The sequence below is a fragment of the Blennius ocellaris genome (genome assembly GCF_963422515.1).
Source record: "Blennius ocellaris genome assembly, chromosome: 22".
NCBI lineage: Eukaryota > Metazoa > Chordata > Actinopteri > Blenniiformes > Blenniidae > Blennius > Blennius ocellaris.
Window position 1 is genome coordinate 5,054,112 of NC_137671.1, and position 25,460 is coordinate 5,079,571.

At 44.2% G+C, this 25,460-nt stretch overlaps 2 protein-coding genes across 2 annotated transcripts; both read right to left on the reverse strand.

Annotated features, from left to right (window-relative positions):
* Nucleotides 1–1,608: 1,608 nt before the first annotated feature.
* Nucleotides 1,609–6,985, reverse strand: wnt16 (wingless-type MMTV integration site family, member 16; the record flags this gene model as incomplete). The annotated part of the gene is made up of 4 exons (XM_080518563.1): nucleotides 1,609–2,496; nucleotides 2,637–2,941; nucleotides 3,930–4,186; nucleotides 6,894–6,985. The coding sequence occupies 4 exons, from the start codon at nucleotides 6,983–6,985 to the stop codon at nucleotides 2,038–2,040; spliced, it is 1,113 nt and encodes a 370-aa protein (XP_080374689.1). The 3' UTR covers nucleotides 1,609–2,037.
* Nucleotides 6,986–7,864: 879 nt separating this feature from the next.
* cped1 (cadherin-like and PC-esterase domain containing 1) lies at nucleotides 7,865–25,265 on the reverse strand. The gene is made up of 21 exons (XM_080518392.1): nucleotides 23,954–25,265; nucleotides 21,521–21,677; nucleotides 20,182–20,276; nucleotides 20,003–20,087; nucleotides 19,795–19,864; nucleotides 19,099–19,258; nucleotides 18,899–19,011; nucleotides 18,730–18,802; nucleotides 17,892–18,050; nucleotides 17,247–17,351; nucleotides 17,067–17,179; nucleotides 16,937–17,004; nucleotides 16,284–16,470; nucleotides 16,024–16,195; nucleotides 12,324–12,423; nucleotides 12,089–12,225; nucleotides 11,792–12,012; nucleotides 11,606–11,707; nucleotides 11,235–11,322; nucleotides 10,997–11,143; nucleotides 7,865–10,905 (listed from the first exon to the last, which is right to left on the reverse strand). Exons 1-21 carry the CDS (start codon nucleotides 24,218–24,220, stop codon nucleotides 10,693–10,695), a joined length of 2,832 nt encoding a protein of 943 aa, XP_080374518.1. The 5' UTR covers nucleotides 24,221–25,265; the 3' UTR covers nucleotides 7,865–10,692.
* Nucleotides 25,266–25,460: the final 195 nt, after the last annotated feature.

The window sequence follows — 25,460 nt, forward strand, 5'->3', positions numbered from 1 at the left end:
CACACACACACACACACACACACACACACACACACACACACACACACACACACACAAAGCATCATTTGGTGGTATTTTGATAAGCATCTTCCAGATAAACGGATGTTTCAGAGCGTCGGTTGTGTTTCTAAACGTCCCGGTGGAGGACGACTCGGCTTGATCCCTGTGGGTTCAGAAGGGCCTCAGTCCGGGACCCCCCCCCCCTGCTGACTCCTCTCGGACCTCGGTCCTGCTCCTGGAGGACTCCGCTCAGGCGGTGTGAGAATAGCAGGAAATCCTGTTTTCCCCCAGTTTTTTTTTTTTTTTTCTGCTCAGTCATCACTGATAAGAGGCACCAAGTTACAACAGCTCTGAGGATGGAACGCTGACTCAGCACGGACCCACACCAGGACCTGAACCCTGGGTACCCAAGACCCGAAACCAGGAACCGACGTGTCAGCTGAGCCGTCGGCACCGCGTGGGGGTCCCCTCTAATGACGGATTCACTTTCGGAATAAAACAGCTCCACACATGATGGTTTCATAAATAAACATTTATTGGTTTTTTTCTAGATCCATGGTCACGTTTTCAGTCTCTGCGTCTTTTAAGACCCGGCGTTAACGTGCGTTTCGGGCGATCCGACCACATGCGTATCGGGCCGTGTCTCGGCATAGACCTCCGGGTACGGACGTCCATGTTCTTTTTCCATGAAAGGTTTCAAGACTGTTTAAGTCTCTTGGACGAAAACGTGGCGTTTTCTTGGTTTTCCTGCGACTGAACTCTGACTGAACTCTGACCCCTGCTGGCTGTCGCTGGGACAATTTTTGTTGTTGTTGATTGGATCAGTTTTTTTGTTTTTTTTTAAAGGGTCACTTTTTGCTGTGTGTTGTTTACTGATGCATCATTAGATATATATATTCTTTTAGATATAGTCATTTATGATTGTGCATTTGTTCACTGTTTTGCTGTGTATTTTTCTTAAAGGTGTTTGTAGTTGTTCGTTTCGTCGTTTGTTGTATCATTGTGTTAAGCACCGATGAATGTCCTTTTTTGTTTAGTCTGCATTTGATTACAGTCTGCATTTGTTTACCCGTATGTAGTAGTTCTAGTTGTTTACAGTCAGCAGTTGTTTACAGTCTGTGGTTATTTAGTTGCATGCTTGTCCAGTCTGTAGATGTTGTAATTGTTTACAGTATTTGTGTAGCCCATTTATTTATAGCCTGTAGATGTTTACACTCTGTATCTGCTGATATTTGTTTACATCTGTATCTATTTACCACCTGTATTTGTTTCGTCTATATTTATTTGTTTGAAGTCTGTATTTGTTATCAGTCTTTAGTTTTAGTATTTGTTTAGTCTAGTATTTGTTTACAGTCTGTGTTTCTTTAGTTTGTATTTGTTGTAATTGTTTGTCTCTGTTTGTTTATTTGTCATTTGTTGACAGTCTGTACTTGTTTAGTTTGTATTTATTTGTTGACAGTCTGTACTTGTTCACTGTTTGTATTTGTTGACAGTCTGTACTTGCTTACTGTTTGTATTTGTTTGACAGTCTGTTTGTTTACAGTTTGTATTTGTTGTGTTGACAGTCTGTACTTGTTTACAGTTTGTATTTGTTATTTGTTGACAGCCTGTGTTTGTTTAGTTTGTATTTGTTGACTGTTTGTTTAGTTTGCATTTGTTATTTGTTGACAACCTATGTTTGTTTACAGTTTGTATTTGTTATGTGTTGACAGTCTGTACTTGTTTACAGTTTGTATTTGTTGACTGTCTGTTTGTTTACAGTTTGTATTTGTTATTTGTTGACAGCCTGTGTTTGTTTAGTTTGTATTTGTTGACTGTTTGTTTACAGTTTGCATTTGTTATTTGTTGACAACCTATGTTTGTTTACAGTTTGTATTTGTTATGTGTTGACAATCTGTACTTGTTTACAGTTTGTATTTGTTGACTGTCTGTTTGTTTACAGTTTGTATTTGTTATTTGTTGGCAGCCTGTGTTTGTTTACGGTTTGTATTTGCTCTTTGTTGACAGTCTGTACTTGTCTACAGTGAGTGTTTGTTGCTATTTACAGGTGTGCATGTCGTTCATGCTCTCGCAGCGCCGGCAGCGGACGTAGCAGCACCAGACGAACTTGCACTCGCAGCGCTGCACGTGTCGCACCACGTGGGTGTTGTACCCGCGGCCGCAGCACAGCAGGTTGCAGCCGTCGGGGCCGGCGGAGGCGCGGCTGCAGCGGCGCCCCCGGGTGCCGGCCACGCCGCGCCGCCGGTCCTCCAGGCAGTAGTTTGGGGACTTGTTGAAGAAGACGAGCTGGTGCTGGTCGGCGGCGGGGCGCCGCGGCTCCTTCCGGCGGCTCTTCCGGCGCGAGCGCTCCGCCACCTGCACGCTGCGCTCGTAGCGCTCCTTCAGGTACGCGCCCACGTGCTCGAACGCCGCCATGGTCCTCCAGCACGTCTTCACGGCGCAGGAGCCGGAGACGCCGTGGCAGCGGCAGTCGGTGGTCATGGTGCGCTCCACGGCCTGCGGAGCACAAGCACACGGGTCGGCGTCCTGCAGACTTGCGATTTCGACAATCACCTGAGGCCCTGGGCGCGCGACCACACCGCTTCGCGCCACTGCGTCATCGGCGTTTCGGGAGATGTAGGGAAACGGACGGTCACCTGTCGCCCCGCCTCGCCGTTGTGCTGGTTCATGGAGCTCAGCGTGTAGCCGCCGTGGCCGCCCGACGCGTTCCTGGCGCCGCCGCCGCCGCCGTCCATGAACCTGCGGCTGAACCAGGTGCCGTACTGGATGTGGTCCGAGCAGCCGCCCCAGTGCCAGCCCTCCGTCGGCGAGCCGCCGCCGCCGCCCCGCAGCCGTGCGTCGCAGCCACACTCCGTCATGTTGCCCTGGCTGCAGGAGCGCGTGACGGCGTGCACGAGGCCCGCCGCCATCACCGCGTAGATGAAGGCCGTCTCTTTGGTCCCTGATGGAGGAAGAAGAGACGTTACAAACATACTGAAAGTCAAAATGAAACAGTGATTAAAAAAAACAATTCCAATAATGCCAGAAATGACATAAAACCTAGTAAAATTTATTTAATATAAAGATGAACAAATACCTCATAAATTAGAAAATATATATGAATTATTTTTGTTTAAATAATTCAATAACATCTAATAACAATAGTACATAAATTGGATAATTAAAAATATACATGTGTATATTAATGAGAATGAAATACATATTTTCATTCAAATAATCACAACAGCAAAATTATTTTTTTATTAATATCACTGTTAAATTATGGAGTAAATTTACATATTTCAAGATTCATGACTCAATAAAAACTCAATAAATCACGACTCAAAAATCAATAAAAACTCACTGAACTGTAATGTGAAAAAGTTGACAAATATTTAGGTGTATAATATAGATGGATAAATAAGTAAAATAACAAATCCTCTGCAATGCAAACCATTAAAATTGAATGATTTAGATTGAAAAGGAAATTTATGTATAAAATAAAAAATACATTTTGTGTAAAATAATAATAATAAGAAGAAGAATAACAATAATAATGGTAGTTATGTTAATGATTATTTAATACAAAAACAAACTAAAATAGTCATTAAAATGCAGGATTTTTGATGAAAGTTCAATGCTTTTACATACAAGATAAAACTTTAAAAAAAAAACACATTAGTTAATAATAACTTTCTTTGCTAATGAAGAAGTTGAGGTTTATAACGTGTTTCACTATATTTGCAGCTGTTGACTTTATGGTCAGAATCACTAAGATGAGGTTGTAGTGACCGTGTGCGGCCTGTAGGGGGCAGTGTGTGTCTACTGAGTTTCAATACAAGCAGGTGGAGTAATTAATGTTCTGCATGGTAGACAAACACTAAGAAAACTAACTAAAAACCAAATTAAATAGACTTAGAACTTGTGTTTTGACTGTTTTGTGCATGTACCTGCGGTGAGCTCGGGTCCGAACCCCGGCGGCTCCAGGGTGGTGGAGCAGTTCCACCTCTCGTGCCTGAACTGGCTCTGACACTCGTTCACCGCCAGCCTCGCGCCGTCCCACACGCTCCGCAGCAGCAGCGGCTTCCGGCGGCAGATCGCGCGCTGCCGCGGGCTGAGCGGGAGCTCCGCGCAGCCCACGGCCGCGTCCGGGCCGCCCGCCTCGGTGCCGAGTCCCGCACCGAGGCCCGGACTCACCCCCAGCCACCTGCGGATACACCGGGTGACGTCATCACGCACGCCGCGTCGACTCGGGCCTCAATAAAATAAACTTGTGTTTTTCTATGTATTTCTTTCTTTTTAAAAAAAAAAAACTTGTTTATTGTCGGTTCTTGAAGGTTTTTATTATTATTATTTAATTAAAGTTTCTTGACACATGGTAATATCTGGCAACTTCCACACAAACAAGCTCAGCTAATATTGCTAACATGGCTAAATACGCAAATTATTACACCTTTTTCAATAATAATATATATTTTGATTATTTCTCATGAAATAATATTACAGTTTTTCTTTATAAAATTTATTTAGTAAGGTGATTATTGAAACTATATTGTTTTGTTTGTTTTTTGTATTTATTTTTAGTTATTTTCATTGGAATAAAGAACATCAAATGTATATATGTCTAAATCCATTATATTATCAATATTATTACTATTATATAATTGCAATGTGTTTGAGCCTTCAACAAAGAACTTTGACATTTTAAAGGATGTCAGTTAAACGTCAGATTTTACTTTAAAATCTTCAGATTTAAAAACTTATTTTACAAATTAGAGCGTAAATAGTGAAACGTCCAAAAAATCGAATGTACAGCGTTGAAATAAGTCGTCTTCGGGTTAGAAGAAAAGCAACGGAGACACAAGACGACACTTTGAAGGTTCTAGAGAAGAAGCGTTGTAAATCTTCACAGGAATCCAAAACAAACTATTCAGATTTCAGTGCTTTTCACAAATTTGGCCGGCGACGTCCTCCACAAAAGAGGTGGTCTGGTTAAAGGTTCAATTCCACAGACAGGTGTCCCTGAGCAAAACCTCTGACCCCCATGAAGCTTTAATTTGGCTTCATGTGGCTGAACATCAGAGAAAAAGGAAAGTTAATCAGTTAGTTTGTTAGTTAATTAGTTTTAACTTCACATATACATGAATTTACAATAGAATAGAACTCCATGCTGATATTTAATGTCATTGTTAGAATCCTTGGAATCCTTGATAAATCAGAAACAGTGAAAATATCATTCATTTCTCAAACATAGACAGATTTGTTATTCAATTATTTTAGTTTATTAATATTCACTATGTCACAAGTGTGGCTTCATATTTTCAATCAATTTGTGACTTGTTATTTAATTTCTGTGACATATTTTCCTCTTGGTTTACTTAAACATAGCTGACATATATTATTGTATTACACTGTGGTTTTTTTTAAGAATTCTGATTGAACCCTATAAATTGAGATTTTACAATTATATATTTCTTATTTAAACTATGAGATTATAGTTGCATTTCCAAACCGTTAATAATATATTTTTCAGTGTTGGTGTTGGTGAATTGTTCAACAGTTTAGATTGTAAATTGAACGGTTACATTTAATCATATTTAAATATTGTTCAGAAGAAAAGATTTGTTACATTATTAAAATATCATATATATAGATAGAATATATAGTGAAACTAGGACATTTAGTAATACATTAATAAGAAAGTAGGCCTCAATATAGAAATATTAAATGATAATTCACTTGAAAGAAAATTTGATTCATTTAAAACTGAAAACTTGTAACTTTCAACTTTCATTTAATCCTTATATTCAAACTAAATATTAATTAAAAAAAACTGAAGTTTCATTGAACGTCTAGTCTTTTGAAAACAAACTATACAAACTAGTTTGATTCCATCAAGAACCCATAGTTCTAGGAAAACTAACCAGTACATATTACCAATTAACTACAGTAAACTAAATGAATAACACACAAACAGTCAAGACAACAACTAGTTAATGTCAAATCAAATACTTTGAACTAGTTACTTTTTATCAAAGTGACTAACTGCTACTAGTTACTTTATCCCCCAAGTTAATGTAAATCAAACTAGTTAATGGAGATTAAAAATAGTCAAATGCCTCAGAAACTTAACTGCTACCTAACTATTGTACTTTATAAACTAGTAGAGTTGATCCATGGTAGGTTAGAGGAAGTTAATACATAGTTCCTACAAAAGAAAATACATTTATATTTGAAATGAGTTATCTTGTTAATACATTTCTGATGGCGGTAAACAAAGACCATACCGAGTTGGAAATATAGAGAAAGGTTAACTAGTGAGTGGAAGTTAGTTATTTTGAAAGTTAATGTAAATCAAACTTGTTAATAGGAATTACAAACAGTAATGTGCTTCAGAATCTTAATTTACATCACAAATGTGCTGCGTAAAACTATTAAACTGGTCAATTTGAGCAAGTTAAGACAAATAGTTAAATATATGATTTAATACAAATTTGTTATTTTGCATTAGTCAGGTACAGTTACTTTATCATTCGAGTTAATAAAGATTAAAAACAGTAATATGCTTCAGAATCTTAATTTACACCAGAAACTCACTGAAAAAAACCCTGTTATAAACTAGTTGATGGTAAATTTGAGTTTGAGATGTAATATTTAAAGAAAGGATACTAACATTATAACAGAAATTAGTTAATTAGTTAGTTATACATTTTGTAAATACATAGTGGTAAAGTAAAACCACGTGGTTAACAAAGATGTTAGTTATGATCAATAAAACGAGTTGGCAACAACATGATACTATGTATCAAAACTAGTTAGTATGTATGGGAGAAACTGTTATTTTATAGCTCAGAATAAAGCAGGTTGTGCGCGTGCCCTGCAGGTGTGGATGCGCGCGCCGGGCTCGTACTCACATCCAGCTGGCCCTGCAGCACAGCGGACACACGGAGGCCAGCAGCAGGCTCAGGGCGCATATGTGTCGGACTCCACGGCTCCGGCTCTCCATCCCTCTTCATGGACCTGCTCCTGCTCCCGCTCCGTCCATCAGACCCGGTCCCGGAGCGCCCGCATCAGTCCCGGTCCCCGGGGCGCGCGCGTGTTTGTGTGTGTGTGTGTGTGTTGCCTCCTTCACGTGCGTGACGAGCCTCGTCCCGCGTAAAGTCCAGCTTCAGTCTGCAGGAGAAGCAGCGGCACGCGGAGACCTGTCCGAGTTCTGGACCGTCCTGATTGGAGGGGCTCCAGTCAGAGCTGGATCCTGATTGGCCGAGTGGACCTCCCACGTCATTACTAATAATTCATCGTTTTGACGTTTTGATCCGCGAGGCGGTGGAGATGAAGGAGGTGAGGAAATATTAAATTGCAGGAATTTTGAATGAAGTCTGGCGTAAAATGTCAACTGGGGATAAATTAAACAGAGAAACATCTGTAATGTGAAATTAGATGAAATATTCAATGCTGGAATATATTTAAAAGAGTTCATGTTAAAACAAACAGCTCTAAGTCATTTATAAACGTTTTGTTGGTTTTGTTGCTTAACTGAGCCAATAACCACAAACCAAACTCCCTTAAAAAAATTGCTCATTTTAAAAGTTTCTCATTTTACAGCTCAAAATTAATTTGCTTGAATATTCCATAACACAGACAGTAAAGAAAAGATTTAAACGGCTCATTCTGGTTCAAGAAACAATTGAATTAATCCTGAAAAACATATTTATTTATTTATTAATGTCTCCTCTAAACCAAAAAGTTAAAATTCTGAGCAAAGCTTTCCGGAAATACCACAAGCCGCCATGTTATCATCCAGGTTTTCCATTGTTTTTTAAATCTGCTTAACATAAAAATACTCCAAGCAGCTCAAGAGAGGAAATCTGAGGCCAAGTTCATCATCAAAACATGTTTAATTTCAGCTGATAATTAAAAAAAATGCACAATCCGCACGTCACAAGTGACGTCACGTACATATAAATACAAATAAAACATTTTCCAGCATGTAAACGAGTTCAGAGGAAAGAAAAGGCCAAATAAACATTTGTAGAAAAATATATAAAACACAAAGAGTGTAATCTTTGGTTCATGTGTAAAATTAAAAAAAAGTTATCAATTCTTTGGTGCAGAGTATGACTTTATAATCTGATAATAATCTGATATACACATTAAGCAGCCGGTGAGCTCCGCACAGATATATAAATATATATATCGTTCTTATGTACAGAGAGGAAACGTGAGGAGAGCTATTCCATCACATTGTGAGACTACCAATCAATTACTAGTTACATTCATTCAGAACTACTTGACTAATAAAATGCATGAATGCATGAATAAGTAGTAACTAGCAATTAAGAAATTCCTATGACTCAGACTAGTTTGTACAGAAACAACTAGTACTCATCAGGAAGTGGAAACCAAGAACTGAAAAAAAAGCAGAAATGCACCGATATAACTAGTTGGTATGCTTTATAAAGAGGTTACTATTAACATAGTATGCATCCAAATTTAGTTGGGTTAGGCTTTAGTAACTAGCTACGGATCAGTTACTGTGAATCAACGATTAACTTCTAAATATCTCAAGCATTAAACACAAAATGTAACTGGTGCTTATCAGAGTGTAATCAGGGTGAACTGTTAACTTAGTATGGTAAAAAGTTATTAAACAAGTTATTACTCATAAAAAGCAGTTGATGTGGACTAGAAGGTGGTTAGTAGGAATACACGTGAGCTGACTTAAACTAACTGGTGTATATTAGAAACAAGATAGTTCCATTCAGTTACTAATTCACGCCCTGCCAGAACTAGTTGGTAAAGAAAACAGAAAAAACTAACATTGTTAGAAATTACAAACAGTTGGTAAAAATATGAATGTCGGACAAATCAACTGAATCACAAACTAGTTGAAAACTAGTTTGTAATACAGATGAACTATTGCAAATTAACTATTCCCACAGAGAGAACTAGTTAATGCACATTAACAGCTGTTGATATGCATTTGAATATAGTTACTGCAAAGTTACTACAAGTTAGTATTCCAATAAATTAGTTTGTACACATTGGACAATAAACAGACAATGATTACTGTAAAAAAAAAAATAATAATAATATCCAGAGCTCAAGAAAGTATTCATGATGAAATCTTAACCAGTTAGTAAACAAAAGTAAGCAGTGTTACTATATAATATGATTTATCATTGCTGAAACTGTGCACATTAAAACTGTTGTTTAGCATTAGAATGCGGTGACAGGAAACTAATTTATAAGAATTACTTGAAATGAACTAGTAGCTATTAGAAAACGAGCTCGTTTGAGTAACTAGGTATTCTAAAAAGTTAACTATTGTGAATCAGGCTACATGAAAAAGCAGCTATTATATGTTAAAAACTAATAAGTGAGACAATTTAACATAATAGTTTCATTCAAGCACGAGCCTGAAAAACTAGTTTCTTTAGTGAATATATCAGGTTAATTTTAGTCACTATTCATTGGAAACTAGTTACGACAGAAGAAAATCAATAGTAAAATGCATCATATCCAACTAGTTAGTCTGCATGTTAGAAACTATCATACAAACAGCTCGTATATAAAAATAAGAAATTTGACCGATGAAGAAACTAGTATGTTTGGCAACATAACTAGTGCACTTTTCTAATTAATTAATTAATCAATAAAAGGTTAACATGCATCAGAGTAGTTAATACACTATGTAAACTCATCTTTTCCTATTCACTTGTTAGCAATTAGTATTTTCAAATAATAACAGAAAACATCTTAATCAGCAAAGAATAATTAGTTAAGAGGAGTAACTAGTTGTATGTTGAAAACTGGTAAACATACGTTGAAAAACTAGTTACTGGTAATTACAATTTATATTAATGAATGAATATCAGTTATTAGAATTACCAGTTGAGGGAGTGACTAACTGATGAGAACTAGTTGTTCATCAGGAACTATGGAAACTAGCTGGTGTGCTTCGCAAACTAGTTTTCTGTGGAAGCCAGTTTGTGCACAGTGGAACATTTGAAGTACACCGACTGGTTAGGAAACAGGTGAGTCCCCGCCTCCTCCTCCTCACAGGCCCCGCCTCCACCTCCTAACAGGCCCTGCCTCCTCCTCCTCACAGACTCCGCCTTTGATATCCGAGTGCCGGCCTCCACTTCTCTTTGACTCCGCCCCCTCACCCTGAGGTCCCGCCTCCAATTAAGTCCAAGCCTCTATAATCAGACTCCTACAGAGGCACGACGCTTCCTTTGGAGTCTCCGCCTCCTCATTAGAGTCATTTTCCACTTCCTCTTTTTAAGACTTGGCCTCTTCAAATGAGTTCCAGCCTCCTCTAGGAGACCCCGCCCCCTTTAATGACAACGTTTCGGATTTCATAAAGGTTTCCCGTTTACACGGCAACATTCCGAAAACGATGTCCATTTACTCGGAAGCGGCAGAAATGCTGAAGACGATGCTGTTGAGGATGTTGTTAGCATGCCAAGCCAGTTGGTTGTTTTCGGAATGAAACAACACTCACGAATAATATAATACATAATTTCAGCAATAAAGCATTTCAGAAAAGTTGTTTTTTTTTACTGTTGGAGTGTTTTCAAGAAGTTACATTTCCAACGGTTTGCGTGGAGATGGGAGTGTTTTCAAAAACGTCCTCCCCGAAAGGCATTTTCAAAAAGTTGCGTTTTTATGTAAACTAACCGCAAAACGAAATCGAAGGGTCTCTGGACTTCAGGCCCTGGTTCTGGGACAGAGGCGGCTCAGCAGGATCTCAGAGTACACCTGGTTCACCAGTCCTCTCACGTGGTAGCGCGGCGGCCTGGATCCCGCCTCCTGCTCAGTGTCTGGTACGGCAGGTTGACTGCCGAGCCCTGGTCCAGGTCTGGTCCCATTCGTGGCAAAGGTCGACTGGATCAGGGACTGCGGAGACCAGAACTTCTCCACCTGAAAAGAAAAGAGAAGCACCTCGTTTGTTTTTTCGCGATTTGTCTTGAGCCCCAGGAGGAGCCGGCTGAGGTCGAGAAGCAGGACGGACCTCGTGGAAGTGACAGGCGCAGCGGCCCTGCAGGAACTCTTTGTACCGACCCATCGTCATGCTGAAGGTGTCGATGGCTTCATACCCATGATGCTCTGCGGTGTTGATGATGTTGCTGTTATCGTGGTACAGAGCCTGAATTTCCGTCTGATACAAGACAAAACGACAACTGATGATATGCGAAGAGGGGGCGGGGCTTAACAGAGAGGACAGGTGTTGAAAGAGGACCAGAACATACCAGAGTCAAAGACCGGATCCCGTCGACGGGGAGGTGGAAACCCATCCCCAAAGACTTCACCACTACAGTGATGTTACTGAGAGACTGTCTGAGGAGGAGGAGGAGGAGGAGGAGGTGGAGGAGTTTAGGAGAACCCAGAATAGCACATGTGAGGAATTATTAGAATAATTTTCAATCTAATGACTTCTAATCTACTCTAACATGGTTTTGATGAGTCATAGTCGAAGGTCTGTTCATATAATACCAGGATGGAGTACCACAGGGTTCAATGTTTGGTCCCCTGTGATTCTGTTGCTACATGTTAACCTGTATGTTGATGACACTGTGGTTCATCATACGTGTGTTGCTGGAACACTCCTCTGTGTGTTTACCTGTCCAGAACCTCCCTGACTGTCCTCAGGTGATCTACTTTCAGCCACTGGACCCCGCCCACCACCAGAACTGTCAGGTTGGAGTTCATCAGAGGCCGTGACCTTCACAGAGGGAATCAGCAACCATTCAAAGCGACGACAACAAAAGGTCTTCACAAACCTGGATCGGTCGGCAGGTGGTCTCACCTGTGCAGCAGCTGCAGCAGCGCCTGTCTAAAGGTCGGCCTCTTCTTCTTCTCCAGCCAGAACTGAGGGTAGTAGGAATAGCCGACCAGAGTCCGGCCCCCGTTCAAGTTCTTGTAGATCAGTGTGTCGTGGGCTTTCCCCCAGTCCTCCAAAGTGGCGTTGACCCGCTCCATCAGGAAATACATCATGCCCCGATTGGTCGAGTCCCCGATGAACAGCACCTGTAGAGGAGGCGGGGCCACAGGTGAGTAGTGAAGAAGAGCCACGCCAAATACAAACCGCCACACCTGGATTCACCTTTCTGTCCGTCATACAGTCCTGCAGCAGGGGCCGGTCCACCACCGGGTGGGAACAGCCGTCTGGTCGCCAGGCAACCTCCCTCCAGTCGCACGTCCTGTTGTCAGAGCAGCTGAGACACGGCACCACCCACCGACCTGCGAGACAGGTGAGGGACGGAGACAGCCGGATAAAGTCGTGTGACTTCAGCGTGTTGAGTTTCTTAAAGAGACAGTACACCAGCGAGACTTGAGACCTGGGACGTGTCCTGAGCTGCAGGTCTGAACTGGACCCGGAGACTGGACGTGAGGCTGTAGACCACAGGGGACACCAGGCTGGACCAGTAGACCACAGTCCTGAAACAGGGACAGGTAGGAGGGTGGGTTATAAGCCGAGGTGGGGGGGGGGGGGGGGGGGGGGGGGGGTTGATCTTTGCTGCATCCTGCCTCATGGAACAGGACATCACGACATCCCACACGCTCTAAAATCACCCTGGTGACCGGACTCAGCAGCTGATTGGTTGATTGCAAAGCGTTTCTCTCAACCTGGAGTCAATTTGAGGGGACGCTTCTGATTGGCCGACACGTTTCGGAGGACGGCGGCGGCTTCATTCAGACGTCCTGGTCCCGTTTCCTCTTTACTCGTCTCTTTCATTCTTTCTTCCTCTCCTCTGGTGTGTCATCGGCGGTCGTCCTCCGCCCGGAGGCCAGAGGTCAAATAAATCCAGCAGTCGGGTTCAGGGGGCCCCGTGGGAGCCGCCACGTCTGGCCCCGGCCTCAAAGCGCCCGCCGTCACAGACGCTCCCCTCTTCTACCGCCGCTGCAGGTTTCATCGCGGCGACGTTACATTCTGCACGCCGGCGTCGCAGCTCGCAACAAAGTGCCACAAGAAAACTTAACAGGGATTTTCTTGTTCGTACCTGAGCTCAGAGTCGAGCGCGGCGAAGGCAGCCGCCGCCACCGCCGCCGCGCCGCAACAAACGCACCGCCGGCACGCCGCCGCACCTTTTCATCGCGCCACAAGAGGCCCGTTTGAGGCACCCGGGGGCGCCGCCACGTCAGCTCACAACTCATCCGCACCACAAACAGGAAGCTGACGCGCAAACACACAACAGGACGCATGAAACAACATGCAGAATACACACGAAATCCAGACGCAACGCGCAATACCAGCATCTTTATATAACCACACAAATATACACACAAAAAAAACCCCAGCACGGTTTCTAACAATCACACAACAGCACACACTCTCAGGCCGTTTGAAAAAAGATGAGATTGACCACGTCAACACACTCTGAGAAAAGCTCCTAACATACAGGGGGAAAAAAAATCGTTTTTGTTTAAAAAATTCCTTTGATATCAAACATTTTCAAAAAGAAATGAAAGTGGGTGCGGGAACAGACGGAACGTAACCAGAAAAACATGCGAGGCGAAGAGAAAAAATATTCAAGAAATCAGCAGCAGAGCCTCAACATGTCAGATCTCATCAGTCAGACGAGGAAGAAAAACAGTCGGCCGTTGATGTGAGGACACCCGGAGAGCCGAAATCTAAGAACTGAGGAAGAAAACAGTAAAAAAATAACAAGAAAACAGGAAGAAAACAAAAAAACTGGACCCATATAGCACTTTAAATCATCCGCGGTGGACCAAAGTACTTTACAATTAAATAAATTGTGTGAAATGCACAGTGCACCATTCACACATTATGAAACGGACAAAAAGAACAACAAAAACAGGAAGAGAAACTGAAAAAAAAAACTGAAAGATAATCAGGAAGAACAGTAAAAATAGAAACAGGAAGCAAAGCAGGAAGAGGAAAATTAGGGGGGGGGAATGAGGAAAGAGGAAAAGAAACAAAAGGAAAAAAGGAAGGAAGGAGAAAAGCAGAAAAATAAGAAAGAAAAAAATTATATTTGTAATTCAATGTAATTCATGTAATTAAATCCAGCATCAGTCCAGATGTGGACTTTGATCAGGACCGTCGCTATGAAGCAGAAGGTCCTTCAGCCTCCTAATAGGCTCATTACTGACTTATTATCACCCACATTAATGTGGCTTTATGTCAACTGATGACAGGCATGACGGACTTCAACGCTTCTGACCCTGACGGTTGCCGTGGCGACGGTAATAAACACATGCGGCGACATGACAGGGAGACTCGGAGTAATGAGGTCCTGCAGCTTCATCAGATAAAGAGTTCAATAAGACAGCGAGGAAATGAGGGGAGGGCACGCGCGCGCGCGCGCACACACACACACACACACACACACACACACACACACGCACACACGCACACACGCACACACGCACACACACCGCCACACTGCACCACACACACTGCACCACAACCAGAAGACACACAGACGTGGGGTATGAGGAGGTGCTGCCCCCTGCTGGTCCCTCCTCCATGTCATGCTGAGGACTCGCTGCAAAAAAGACAGAAGACTCCCGGGACCCGACCCTGTGACCTGCCCTCCACTGTCACCGTTTACAAACATCTGTGTAGTTTACGTGTAAACAAAAAGACAGGAGAGGACGGGTTGGAGCTCCTCTTCCTCCTTCTCCTCCTCCTCCTCCTCTTTCATTTCATACTCAAAGGACTTCAAAGGAAGGGCTGCATCAATGAGCCCCCTGTTCTTGGGGCCCCCCACCCCGACCCCACGGCGAGCTGATGAACACCCGCTCTCTTCTGCTGCTCCTCCTGACGGAGGTGTACAGATGGATCACAGGTGGATCACAGACAACATGAGCCAGTGGGGGGTGGGGGGGGGGGGGGGGGGGGGGGGGTGGGGCACCAAGAGGCCGGGGGGCCCCCCCCACAGCTTCTCATTGACAGATAATTCAACCTGCTCAACCTGAAAACAGCTGAAATTAAAGTGAAGACACACACACACACGCACGCACGCACGCACGCACGCACACACACACACACACACACACACACACACACACACACACACACACACACACACACACACACACACACACACACACTAAAGACCACCAATCTGTGGTCAGAAATTCCAAAATAAGCGTAAAGAGACAAAGAAATGATCCAAAAAGGAGGCACAGCAAAACTGAGACACAACATCAACAAAATGAGTCATCAAAAAGCTGCTAAAATGACAAAAATAAAAAAATCACATTTCCAGAGGTAGGAAGAAGAGAATGGAGGCGGACGCTGATGGAACGTGTGTGTTCCTTTATCCCTTCATCAGGCAAATAACCACATTTGATAACTTTCACATTTCATGTGCATCTTCGAAAATACTAATTATAAACACAAAGCATGACTTCCTCCTGGAAAGTGCCTGGAAGGTGCCTTTACATTAAATGGACAAAAGACATAACAAAGACAAGGACTGTTTCTCAAAAGTCATATTAAAAGTCCTTTTGCTCTTGTAGAACATCATAACACAGCTGTGTGGAACAAATGTTTAAAAGAAATCTGGAGGGACAATCCATGGATTCGTTTTTGTTTCTTTTAATCTAGAACTTATGAGCCGTGCTTAATTTTCTTCAGTTTTTTTGTTTTAAATTAATAATCAATTTAACATTTAATTTAACATTTTACCTCCTGGGATCAAAATGTTCAACCATTATCTCTGTAAAGGGGTTAATTGTATGTGTGACTGTGAACTTGTTTCACGTTTCAAGTGAACAAGCAGAATTTTTGCATTTTTGCTTTGCATTTAAATGACAAAATTAAAATATATATATATATGTGTGTATAAATGTGTAAATTTGTCAAGCATCATGGAGCTGTGACAAAGAATAATAGTTACCTGAGACCACTGAATGCAAATCACACAGAATCACACACCTCAGACAAAATAAAAGCACGAGGCAGTTATTTTTTTTCTGCCCTTCATACATCCAGAACATCAGAGAGTTTATAATGTGACATCACATCTGGCCAGAGCCCAGCAGCCAATAGGAAAGCAGCGTTCCTACCTGCAGGAAGCTGCAGGTCACATGATCCCCGAACATGGGCAGGGACGGCCGGCTCTCCCGAGACACGAGGACGGTGTAGATCGTCATGACGACGGGCTCGTCGGGGTCGCCGTCGTCCGTCACCAGGATGTTAATCCTGCTGTCGCCGAGGCCCAGCGGGTAGTTGGCCATCCTGGGGGGGACGGAGACGGATCAGGACTCGGACTGAGGGAGCGGTGGGTGGGTGGGGGTGGGGGGGGGGGGGGGGGGGCACGTCTCACCTTGGTCCTCGGTGCTCGTCCAGATGCACCCTGCAGGCGGCGCCGAATGGCTCCGGTCGGATCCGGATGGTCACCGTGTCGAAGGAGACCTCGGCCCGGTACGCCTTCACCTCCGGACTGAAGGGCGGGGTCAGCGTGAGGGCGGGGTCAGTGTAGATCTGTCGCAGGTGGGGGTCCATGCACACACCTGAGAAACACACACACACACACTTCTTTCCATTACGCTCATTTTCGTTTTACAGCTGGCAGTTATTATTTGACTAACCTCCTGTTTACTGGAGGAGCAGCCTCAATAATCATCAACTAACATCTGGAACTTCAACTAACATCCAGATTATAGAGCATCTTCCTCCTCTAACATCCAGATTATAGAGCATCTTCATCCACTAACATCCAGATTATAGAGCATCTTCCTCCACTAACATCAGATTATAGAGCATCTTCCTCCTAACATCCAGATTATGGCGCATCTGTGATGTGAAGCACATCACATGCATAAACACAACTAATCAAGAGCCTCCCTGTGAAACATGTTGCCATGACAACAGGTCAGACTCCACCATGACGTGAGACCTCCAGCTGTAACTGTGAGGTCTGACCTACAGGGGGAGCCGTCTTCTTCTCCATCATGCTGGTAAGAAGCAGCTTCTCACCTTCATCCTGAGGACGAGTTGGTCTGTTGGACTGTTGGTCAGTCGTCTCGTCTGTCTCCTCTTCGGTCCTGAAGACGAAAAGAGCATCTCGTTGGGAGTTCAGGAGGAGTTCAGACTTTAAGGTTCTCACCTGCAGCTGCCGTTGGTGTGCGAGTCGTAGTGACGAGCGAGGAGCGGGAGGAGGTCCGAGAGGCTGCGAGGAGGCCGTGAGGATGGGGAGGAGGACGGGATGGTGGGATACAGCTGCAGACAAGACATGTTGTCAGAGCCACACACAAACACAAACACAAACACAAACACAAACACACACCAACATGAAGGCCGACGGCGTCCTCAGCTGCTGCTGCAACCGCAGAAGAAGAAGGAGGTGATCCTCTGACAGGCACACACCGAGAGTCTTCCTGCACACACCAAACTGTGCACACACACACACACACACACACGTTGTATTGATTCATTGACTTTTATTTATTCGATTTTTCATTTGTTTAATTAATAAATTTTTTATTGTTGAAAATGTGTTAATTTATTGATTTAATGTTATTATTTTAATGCTTCATCTATTTATTTACTTAAATGAACTGTACCAATAGCACTAATATATAACGAAAAGAATAATAATAAATGTGATTTTTTTTAAACTTTCTCTTTTGTTTTATGAACGTTTTGTGTTCAAAAACGTATTTATAAAAATGTTTATTTTTAAGTATTTAAATGCATGCATTTTTTTCATGTATTCACAGCACTTCACTTTTTTTATTGAAACATTAATAATCGATAGCCAAATAAATGTGTTTTAATAAGCGTATTTATTTATTGTATCCATTTTTACTGACTTACTTTTATTGAAAAGAGTTAAACAAACAGGAAAAATGAAAAAACTTATTCAACTTTAAAAACATGTAATTTCATATTCATGAATTAATGTTATTCAATTGAATTTGGAGTCACTCACCTGTTGCTTCTCGGCCTCAGAGGACAGGTGTGTGTCCGGGGACAGGTGTGTGTATGACGTCAGCAGGAAGCGCAGTGTGTCCTCCAGGATCCTGTCTTTGGTGATCTGTCGCTCAAACGTGTCTTCGCTCAGCGAGGAAAACGTCAGTTCAGCATCCACCTGAGAATCAAAGGACAGGCGACCAATCAGAACTGAGGACACACTGCCCTCTGCTGGATGCCTGGAGTCACCGCGAGAATACGTTTCGTCTCCGGTGAGACACTGACCGTAGACGTTTGAGGTCCCGTAAAGTTCAGTTCTTCAATTATAACAACAGAACAAAGACTTTCTTCATGCAAATCAGTGAAGCTTCTTAAACTCATCAAAGTGAGTTTCCACAACAGACCTCTGAGATCAAAAAGCCTCCAAATTAAACCACCTGCTTTAATCTCTGGCTCACCAATTACAGGCGTGCGTCACCCGGCGACTACAGACTGCTACACCTGAGTGATCGCGGGTGTGCATCACCTGACCTCTGGAGGACACATGTTGGGTTGTTTGGATGAGACCAGGTGTTACCTGGACAACAGGTGTGCATTACTGTAACGACCATGGATGTGTGTTACCATAACAACCACAGCTAAATGTTACCCTGACGACCACAGAGGTTGTGTGAGGACCACAGGTGCGCGTTATCGAAACGACCTCAGGTGTGCGTCACTGTAACCACGACAGGTGCACGTTGCCATAACGACCACAGGTGCGTGTTATCCAAATAAGGAGGGGCATCATTCGGATGGATGCAGGTGTGTGTTGTCTGCACAACAAAAGGTGAGCGTTATCCAGACGAGCATGTTACCTTGACGACGACAGGTGTGATGGAGCGGCTGAAGAGCAGAATGAAGGTGAGCAGCTGGAAACAGGAAACACACCTGGAGGAGGAGGAGGAGGAGGAGGAGGAGGAGGAGTCAGACAGCAGGAAGTGATGACAGCTGCTCCTCCGACACAGCGGCAGGTCAGATAATCACCTCTCTTCACTGGACGCCGCCGCCCGCAGCACCTCACCTATCACACGCTTCACCTGCCCCAGGGCATCATGGGAGGTCGCCGGTCCAAGCTGCTCCAGCAGGAAGTCTCTGAGCTGAGGAGGAGGTGGGGAGGAGGTGAGGAAGAGGTGAGGAGGAGGTGAAGACGAGGGGAGGGACAAGGTCCCAGACGGCTGGTTCACCTTCACTGGTCGTCCCGCCGACTGCTGATTGGTCGTCACCACGCTGATGTCATGCAGGAAGGAAGTGAGTGGGGTCACTGAGGTCACCAGGATGTACACGTTCACCATGGCAACCAGAGCGGGAGGCGGGGCTTGATCAGGTGAACTACTGTCAAGGAAACTGAAGGTAAAGATGAATGTTTACTCAATGACAGTTGAATCAAACTCAGTCTGAGACAAATTACAACTGAATTATAGACCAAACAGAACTGAGTATAGAAAAATCTGAGCTAAACTTTAGCCAAACCCAACCACATTTTTAGCCAAAATATGTTCAAGCTAAATTAAAGCCACATCTCAAAGAAATCCTATCCGGTATATCAGTGAATCTGAGCTGAATTGCAGTTAAATAAATAAAGTATATTTGTAGTTTTCGGAGAACGAGACAGATTCACCACTTATGCTTGCCAGAGTTTCAGATTCATGCTCACGGGATTCATCTCAGCCAAATCCTACGCCTTCTATACCGAATGACAAACACATGTTAACTGAATATTCCAGCTAAATTGGAGCCAGATCACAGATGAGCCATCAACATCACAGGTGAATCTGAATTACAATCCCATCCAAGACAACTGGCAACAAATGTAGTTGAGTATTTACAAGGATTACAGTTAAAGTCAGATTAGAGCAAACTGTTGAATCTCCCATACACACCTGTCTGGAGGAAAATGGAGCTTCTGATTGGTCGATCCACATGAATGTGGCCTCATTGGTAAACCTGCACCTGTCGCGGCACCGTAAATAGAGAACACCAAGTCCATTTGTTTTTAAAGTTAGACATGTGAAGAAAATCAGCCGAATGAAACTCTTCAGCGTTCCTGACTCCGCCCCCTTTTGGAGAGTCACCCGGAAGCAGACTCACCTGCCTGCGGAGAGCGAGCGATGAACGAACACAGACCTCCTCCTGCGTCTGAAAACGCTGTCGTCAGGCTGGGGAGAAGGTTCACCTGACACACACACACACACATGCACACACACACAGGTGAGTTGTGATGTCATCACACAGGTGGGTTCAGGCACCAGAGGACAGGTGAGTCTCACCATCTGATGATGCTGCAGGTGAGAAAAGGAGATCCTCCTCAGGCAGCTCCGCTCGGCGCCGCTCAGACACAGCAGGAGGCTCCACCCATCCACACCTGTAACCATGGGAACAAAGGAGGGTCACGCCTGTCGCCGTAGTAACAGAGTCAAAGAGGAGGGCCACATGTATGGAAACAAAGGAAGGTCACATCTGTAACTATGGAAACAAAGGAAGGTCACATCTGTAAACTATGGAAACAGAGGAAGGTCACATCTGTAACTATGGAAACAAGGGGAGGTCACATCTGTAACTATGGAAACAAGGGGAGGTCACATCTGTAACTATGGACAATGGATGGTCACATCTGTAACTATGGAAACAAGGGAAGGTCACATCTGTAACTATGGAAACAAAGGATTTCACATCTGTAACTATGGAAACAAGGGGAGGTCACATCTGTAACTATGGAAACAAAGGAAGGTCACATCTGTAACTATGGAAACAAAGGAGGGTCACACTTGTAGCCATGGTGACAGACAAAGAGGACAGCAATTACCAGGAATTTTCCAAACAAGTTACTGTGTCTCTTTCAATAAAATAAGGATCTATTTAACAACCCATTCATTACTATTATTGCTACTCGGCTTATTTAGTCATGTAGTTTATTTATTAAATACTTACTCAAACTTTTTTTTTTCTGAAAAGGGGGCTGGTGAAGGAGTAGCAGTAGCAGTTTCTTTATGAGGAGGAGGAGGAGGAGGAGGAGGAGGAGGAGGAGGAGGAGTTCTGAATAAACATGGAACATGTGGAAGTGATTTAGGATCTGAGAACAATCTGACAAACACCCAGCGGTCGGCTCAGCGAGCAGGACGTTTCACATCCTCCGTTTCACTTTTTCACCAAAAAAAAAAACACGTCTTCCTCTTCCTCCCCCACCACTCCCCCCCCCCCCCCCCCTCCCCCTTTTCCCAGGAAGTCTCCACCCAGTAGAAACATCCTGAGCCCTCACACATCTGAGCGTACAGACTGTGTTTACACCACAGTGCAGAGGAAACATGGCTGTGCTCACTGCGCTGTGACTCCCTCGTGCTCCGACCCTCGAACAGACCACAGGAGGTTTTGGGAGAAAAAAATCTGAGCCTCGACTGCAAAAAAAAACAACAGAATTGTCCTGCTTAAATCGCAGGTTCCGTCGGCAAGTCTCAGAGAAGTTGGGATCGGGAACGACTGGGAAATTTAGTAATGTGGTTCAAAAAACAAAACAAACAAGTCAAAACATGTGATGGGGTCAAAAGGTCAGTCTGACGATAGGGGTGGGGGGGGGTAGAAAGAGTGACGCGGGGAGGCGGTGGCGTTTACCCTGCGGGCTCCGCAGCAGGCTGCTGGTCTCGGCGTAGCGGGACGGGTGGACCCGGTGGTCCAGCTGCCGCAGGACCCGCCGGTACAGCTGCACCTCGGTGTGCGACGGCGGCAGGCGGCCCGTCAGGACCACGGCCCTCCGGGGCCAGGCCGGGACCTGAGGGGGGACGGAGAGGACCGGTCAGGTGGACGGTGACTCGTGTTTAGTCACCTGAAGAATGAAGAATGAACAAAACTAGTCAGTAATTAGCATTTTGGTTTTTTTTACTTTGCTCCTGTTATATACAAATAACGTGATTCAATTTCCTCATCCAGAATAACGTCGTGTTTGTTTTTGATTGAATTTAGTGAAAGTTTCTTGGGTGTCTGGGGAACCCTGGGGGACCCTCTTCAGTCACTCCCCTGGGAACATTCGAGGTCCCATTGAGGTTCCCTGGGGAACTCCAAAATGTGAAAAACAGGTTGAAACAAGCCTGGAGGAGTGTGAAATCCTCTGCAGGTCTCTGGAGTGATTCTGCGTACTCTGGGGGACACGGGGGTGAGGGGGTGGGGGTGTCTGCAGGTTTGCCACCAGTAAGCGGTGACGGACGCGAAGCCGTGACCGAGAATCAGAGCCGAACAGCTGAGGGCCGACAGCTGAGACGCCCAGAGACACGAGAATCAGCAAGCCACACCGCAGGGGTCCACAGACCGCTGGGAACAAACAAAAAAAACAAAAAAAAACACCTGATGGCGCCTGAAAAACCACGGAGACCCCGGAAGTTTCAGGACAGATCCAGAAAGTCTTTTAAATAGCCCAAAAATAACGGGTTAAAACACAGAATTCTTCTGTCGGATAATGACGAGTCAGCAAGAATCCCGTTGTTTGATTAGATATTCACTTTAAAAAAAAGTTTTTTTTAATTTTCCTCCTCGTGTTTGTTTTTTGTTGATTTGTCTCCACCGTCTCGCCTCCTGGTCGTCCGTGACCCGACGTCCTGATAAGGGTCCTACACCCGGAGGTGTTACCCCCTTCGTCTGTGGTGCAAAGTCCCGGCGAGTTTACACGTGAGCAGAGGGCAGAGCGGAGGAAGAGGAGGAAGAGGAGGACCCCCCTCAAGAGAGCTGTCAGGGCCCCTCGCAGGGTCTCCAACCTCCAATTGAACCACAAAACATTATTTGCTAAAGGAAACTGTCTCTTTAAGAGGAACAACTGACAGCAACAACATGAGATTTTAGGGCGGCAATAAAACAACACTGTGTGTGTGTGTGTGTGTGTGTGTGTGTGTGTGTGTGTGTGTGTGTGTGTGTGTGTGTGTGTGTGTGTGTGTGTGTAACAGCAACCCAGGATGATTGACGGGGTTAAAAAAATAAAAAATGTTTTATCAGGGACGACGGGGACGAGGACGTACTTAAAATACCGACGGCATGCTGACAGGAATCCCCGCCTCCTGATTGGTCGACACGGCGGTCGGTCAACACCGCGGTAAAATAAAACCGGGAGCACACGCTGTTCGTTCCCTCACACTCTAAAAATAATGCAACAATGAGCCAGGAGCAGCTCGCCGGCGGCAGATGGTCCATTCAGACAAACTCATTAAACCGCGTCAGACTTTTAACTCCTGGTGTTCGGATCCGGTTTAAAAAGCAGTTTTAAAGACTTTAAACACATCAGTCTGGTGGATTCAACCGAAAATTCTCAGAAAATCTCTCCGCGTTGTTCATTTAAATTCTTTCAAGCCAGTAGCACTATTAAGAACCGGTTTTAAAGCAGTTTGAAGCCCAAATGTATCCAGATTCTGTGGCGGAATTTGGTCCAACGTAAAAGGAAGATAGAAACAGTTTAATATCAGCTTTTAAATAAATTTTTAACTCGTTTAAAACTACTTTCAAAGCCGAGTTGGTTTTTAATGTAAAAATCTATGACAAGCAGTTTAAATCAGTTTGAATCCAATTTGGAATCTGGTGAAAACCAGTTTGAAGCCAAGTTGTTAGTCATTAAAAACATTTTGAAACAATGTGAAATTCCTTCACACTCACATAAGAACCCAGTTTGGGTCCAACGTGGAAGCAGGTTGGGAATATCGTCTTCAAGTAGCTTGAAACCAGTTGGAAACCAATACAGAACCAGTGTGAAACCATTTCCAACCAGTCTGAAAGCCTTCTGCCAGGCCATTTGGCTCCGGTGTCGTCGTGAGTTTCAAAGAGTTTTTTTTACAACGTTTGGAACCCGTTCAGTGGAAGAACTTTGGAACAAGTTGAATTAAATGTTTAACCTGTTTAAAGCCACGGCCTGTGGTAATATTAGTAAACTACCAAGCTAACCAGCTATCCATAGCCTGATCAGTACCAGATTGTTCCAGCAGGAGGTGCAGTGAGTCGCTCCACCTGGAATTCTGCACTCAGTTCAATGACAGAAGAAGATTCTCACACCAGGAAGAGGAGAACACCCACCTGGGTTCGTCTCTGCAGAGCCTCCAGGTCACAGATCCACCTCCGGCTCTCCGTCACGACTCCACCTTCGGTCGGCCTCCTGCCGTCCGGCTGCTGCGGGCCGGACCGGACCCGGCTCCGGTTCCGGGCCAGGACCAGGGTCTGGTAGAAGAGGCAGACGGCGGCGCCGAGCAGCAGCAGCAGCAGGCCGGAGCAGGAGCGGCGGCGGAGCAGCGACCCGGCCGCCCGGAAGAAGAGGCCGCCGGGGGAGGCCAGCAGGCGCCCCATCGGAGGAGGAGGAGGACCTGGACTTCACCGGCCGGACGACGACCTCCTCTTCCTCACCTTCATCATTTGAGTCCCGAGTGCAGGCCGGACTCCCACATCAAGACGCTTTGTCACAGTCTGGTGGGCGGAGCCGATACCTGAACCGATACCAGCAGGTCTGTTAAGGGTCTGACAAGACGTTGGGTTGCCGAAAACCAAAAGGCCCTCGGTTCGGTTCCCACTGCGGTGAAGAGTCAACTTACTGGAGGAAACCAATAAAGCTTCGACCACAAATAATCCAATTCACCACATTTCTAAAGACGAAGTTGAAAGTTCTGCGATGTTTGTCAAAGTCTGGAATAAAAAGGTGGTTCAGAAAAGCTTCAGTCGAAACCACAATAATAGAAATTAACCGAAATTGCTCTGTAAATTTGAAAAACTTTGGTTTATTTGTTGTTTTTCTTCCTGCAGATCTGTTAGAGCCTCTTTAAGATGAACTTAAAATCAAACACATCTAGATTTTGCTGGATTCTGGAATAAATCTGCTCTTAGGCGATTTCGCCATCAGGTCTGACAAGTTGATTTGAATGAAAAATCATTTTAATAACAACAATTATGCAATTTTTGAAAAACTGCAGAAGAGTCTTTCATATTTTTTTTTAACAGAATGTCTTGTTAAAGTCTAAAGACATGCATGTTTACTACAAATGTTGATGAATCACCGTTTTTAGCAGAACTGATGATGTTCAACTGGAAATTTAAAGAAAAAGGTCGACGAATCTGAGACAACGTTACCTACGGTTCGTGAAAAGGTGTGAAACCATATCGAGGTGTAATAAAAACGCACGAGACCTCTATTGAAAAGCGTCTGAAATCATGAATCCAAACAGAAGTCAGAGAAATCATGTCAGATGAAGTCCAGCAAAATCCTGTGGTCTGTGGAGGATATCGCTCCTTTTTTTTTTTTTTTATTCCAACGAAGAATAGTTTTCAAATTTAAAGACAATTAAGAAAAGTTTTGAAAGAAAAAATAAAGTTTCCGGCGGTTCGCGCAGACGACGAGGCGAAGTTCGCTCGATCGCGCGCGGGCGGAGAGTTCGGCTGCGGTTCTGTACTGTGCGGGAATCATGTGGCTACATCTGACTCCTCAAACACACACACACACACACACACACACACACACACACACACACACACACACACACACACACACACACACACACACACACACACACACACACACACACACACACACCTCTTC

Coding starts and splice junctions, on each gene's coding strand:
- cped1 (XM_080518392.1), bottom strand. CDS start 24,220: ATGGGGCGCCTGCTGGCCTCCCCCGGCGGCCTCTTCTTCCGGGCGGCC. Junction 11,708..11,791: donor CTGCTGCAGCTGCTGCACAG/GTGAGACCACCT, acceptor CCCTCTGTGAAG/GTCACGGCCTCTGATGAACT. Junction 11,144..11,234: donor GGATCCGGTCTTTGACTCTG/GTATGTTCTGGT, acceptor GTCTTGTATCAG/ACGGAAATTCAGGCTCTGTA.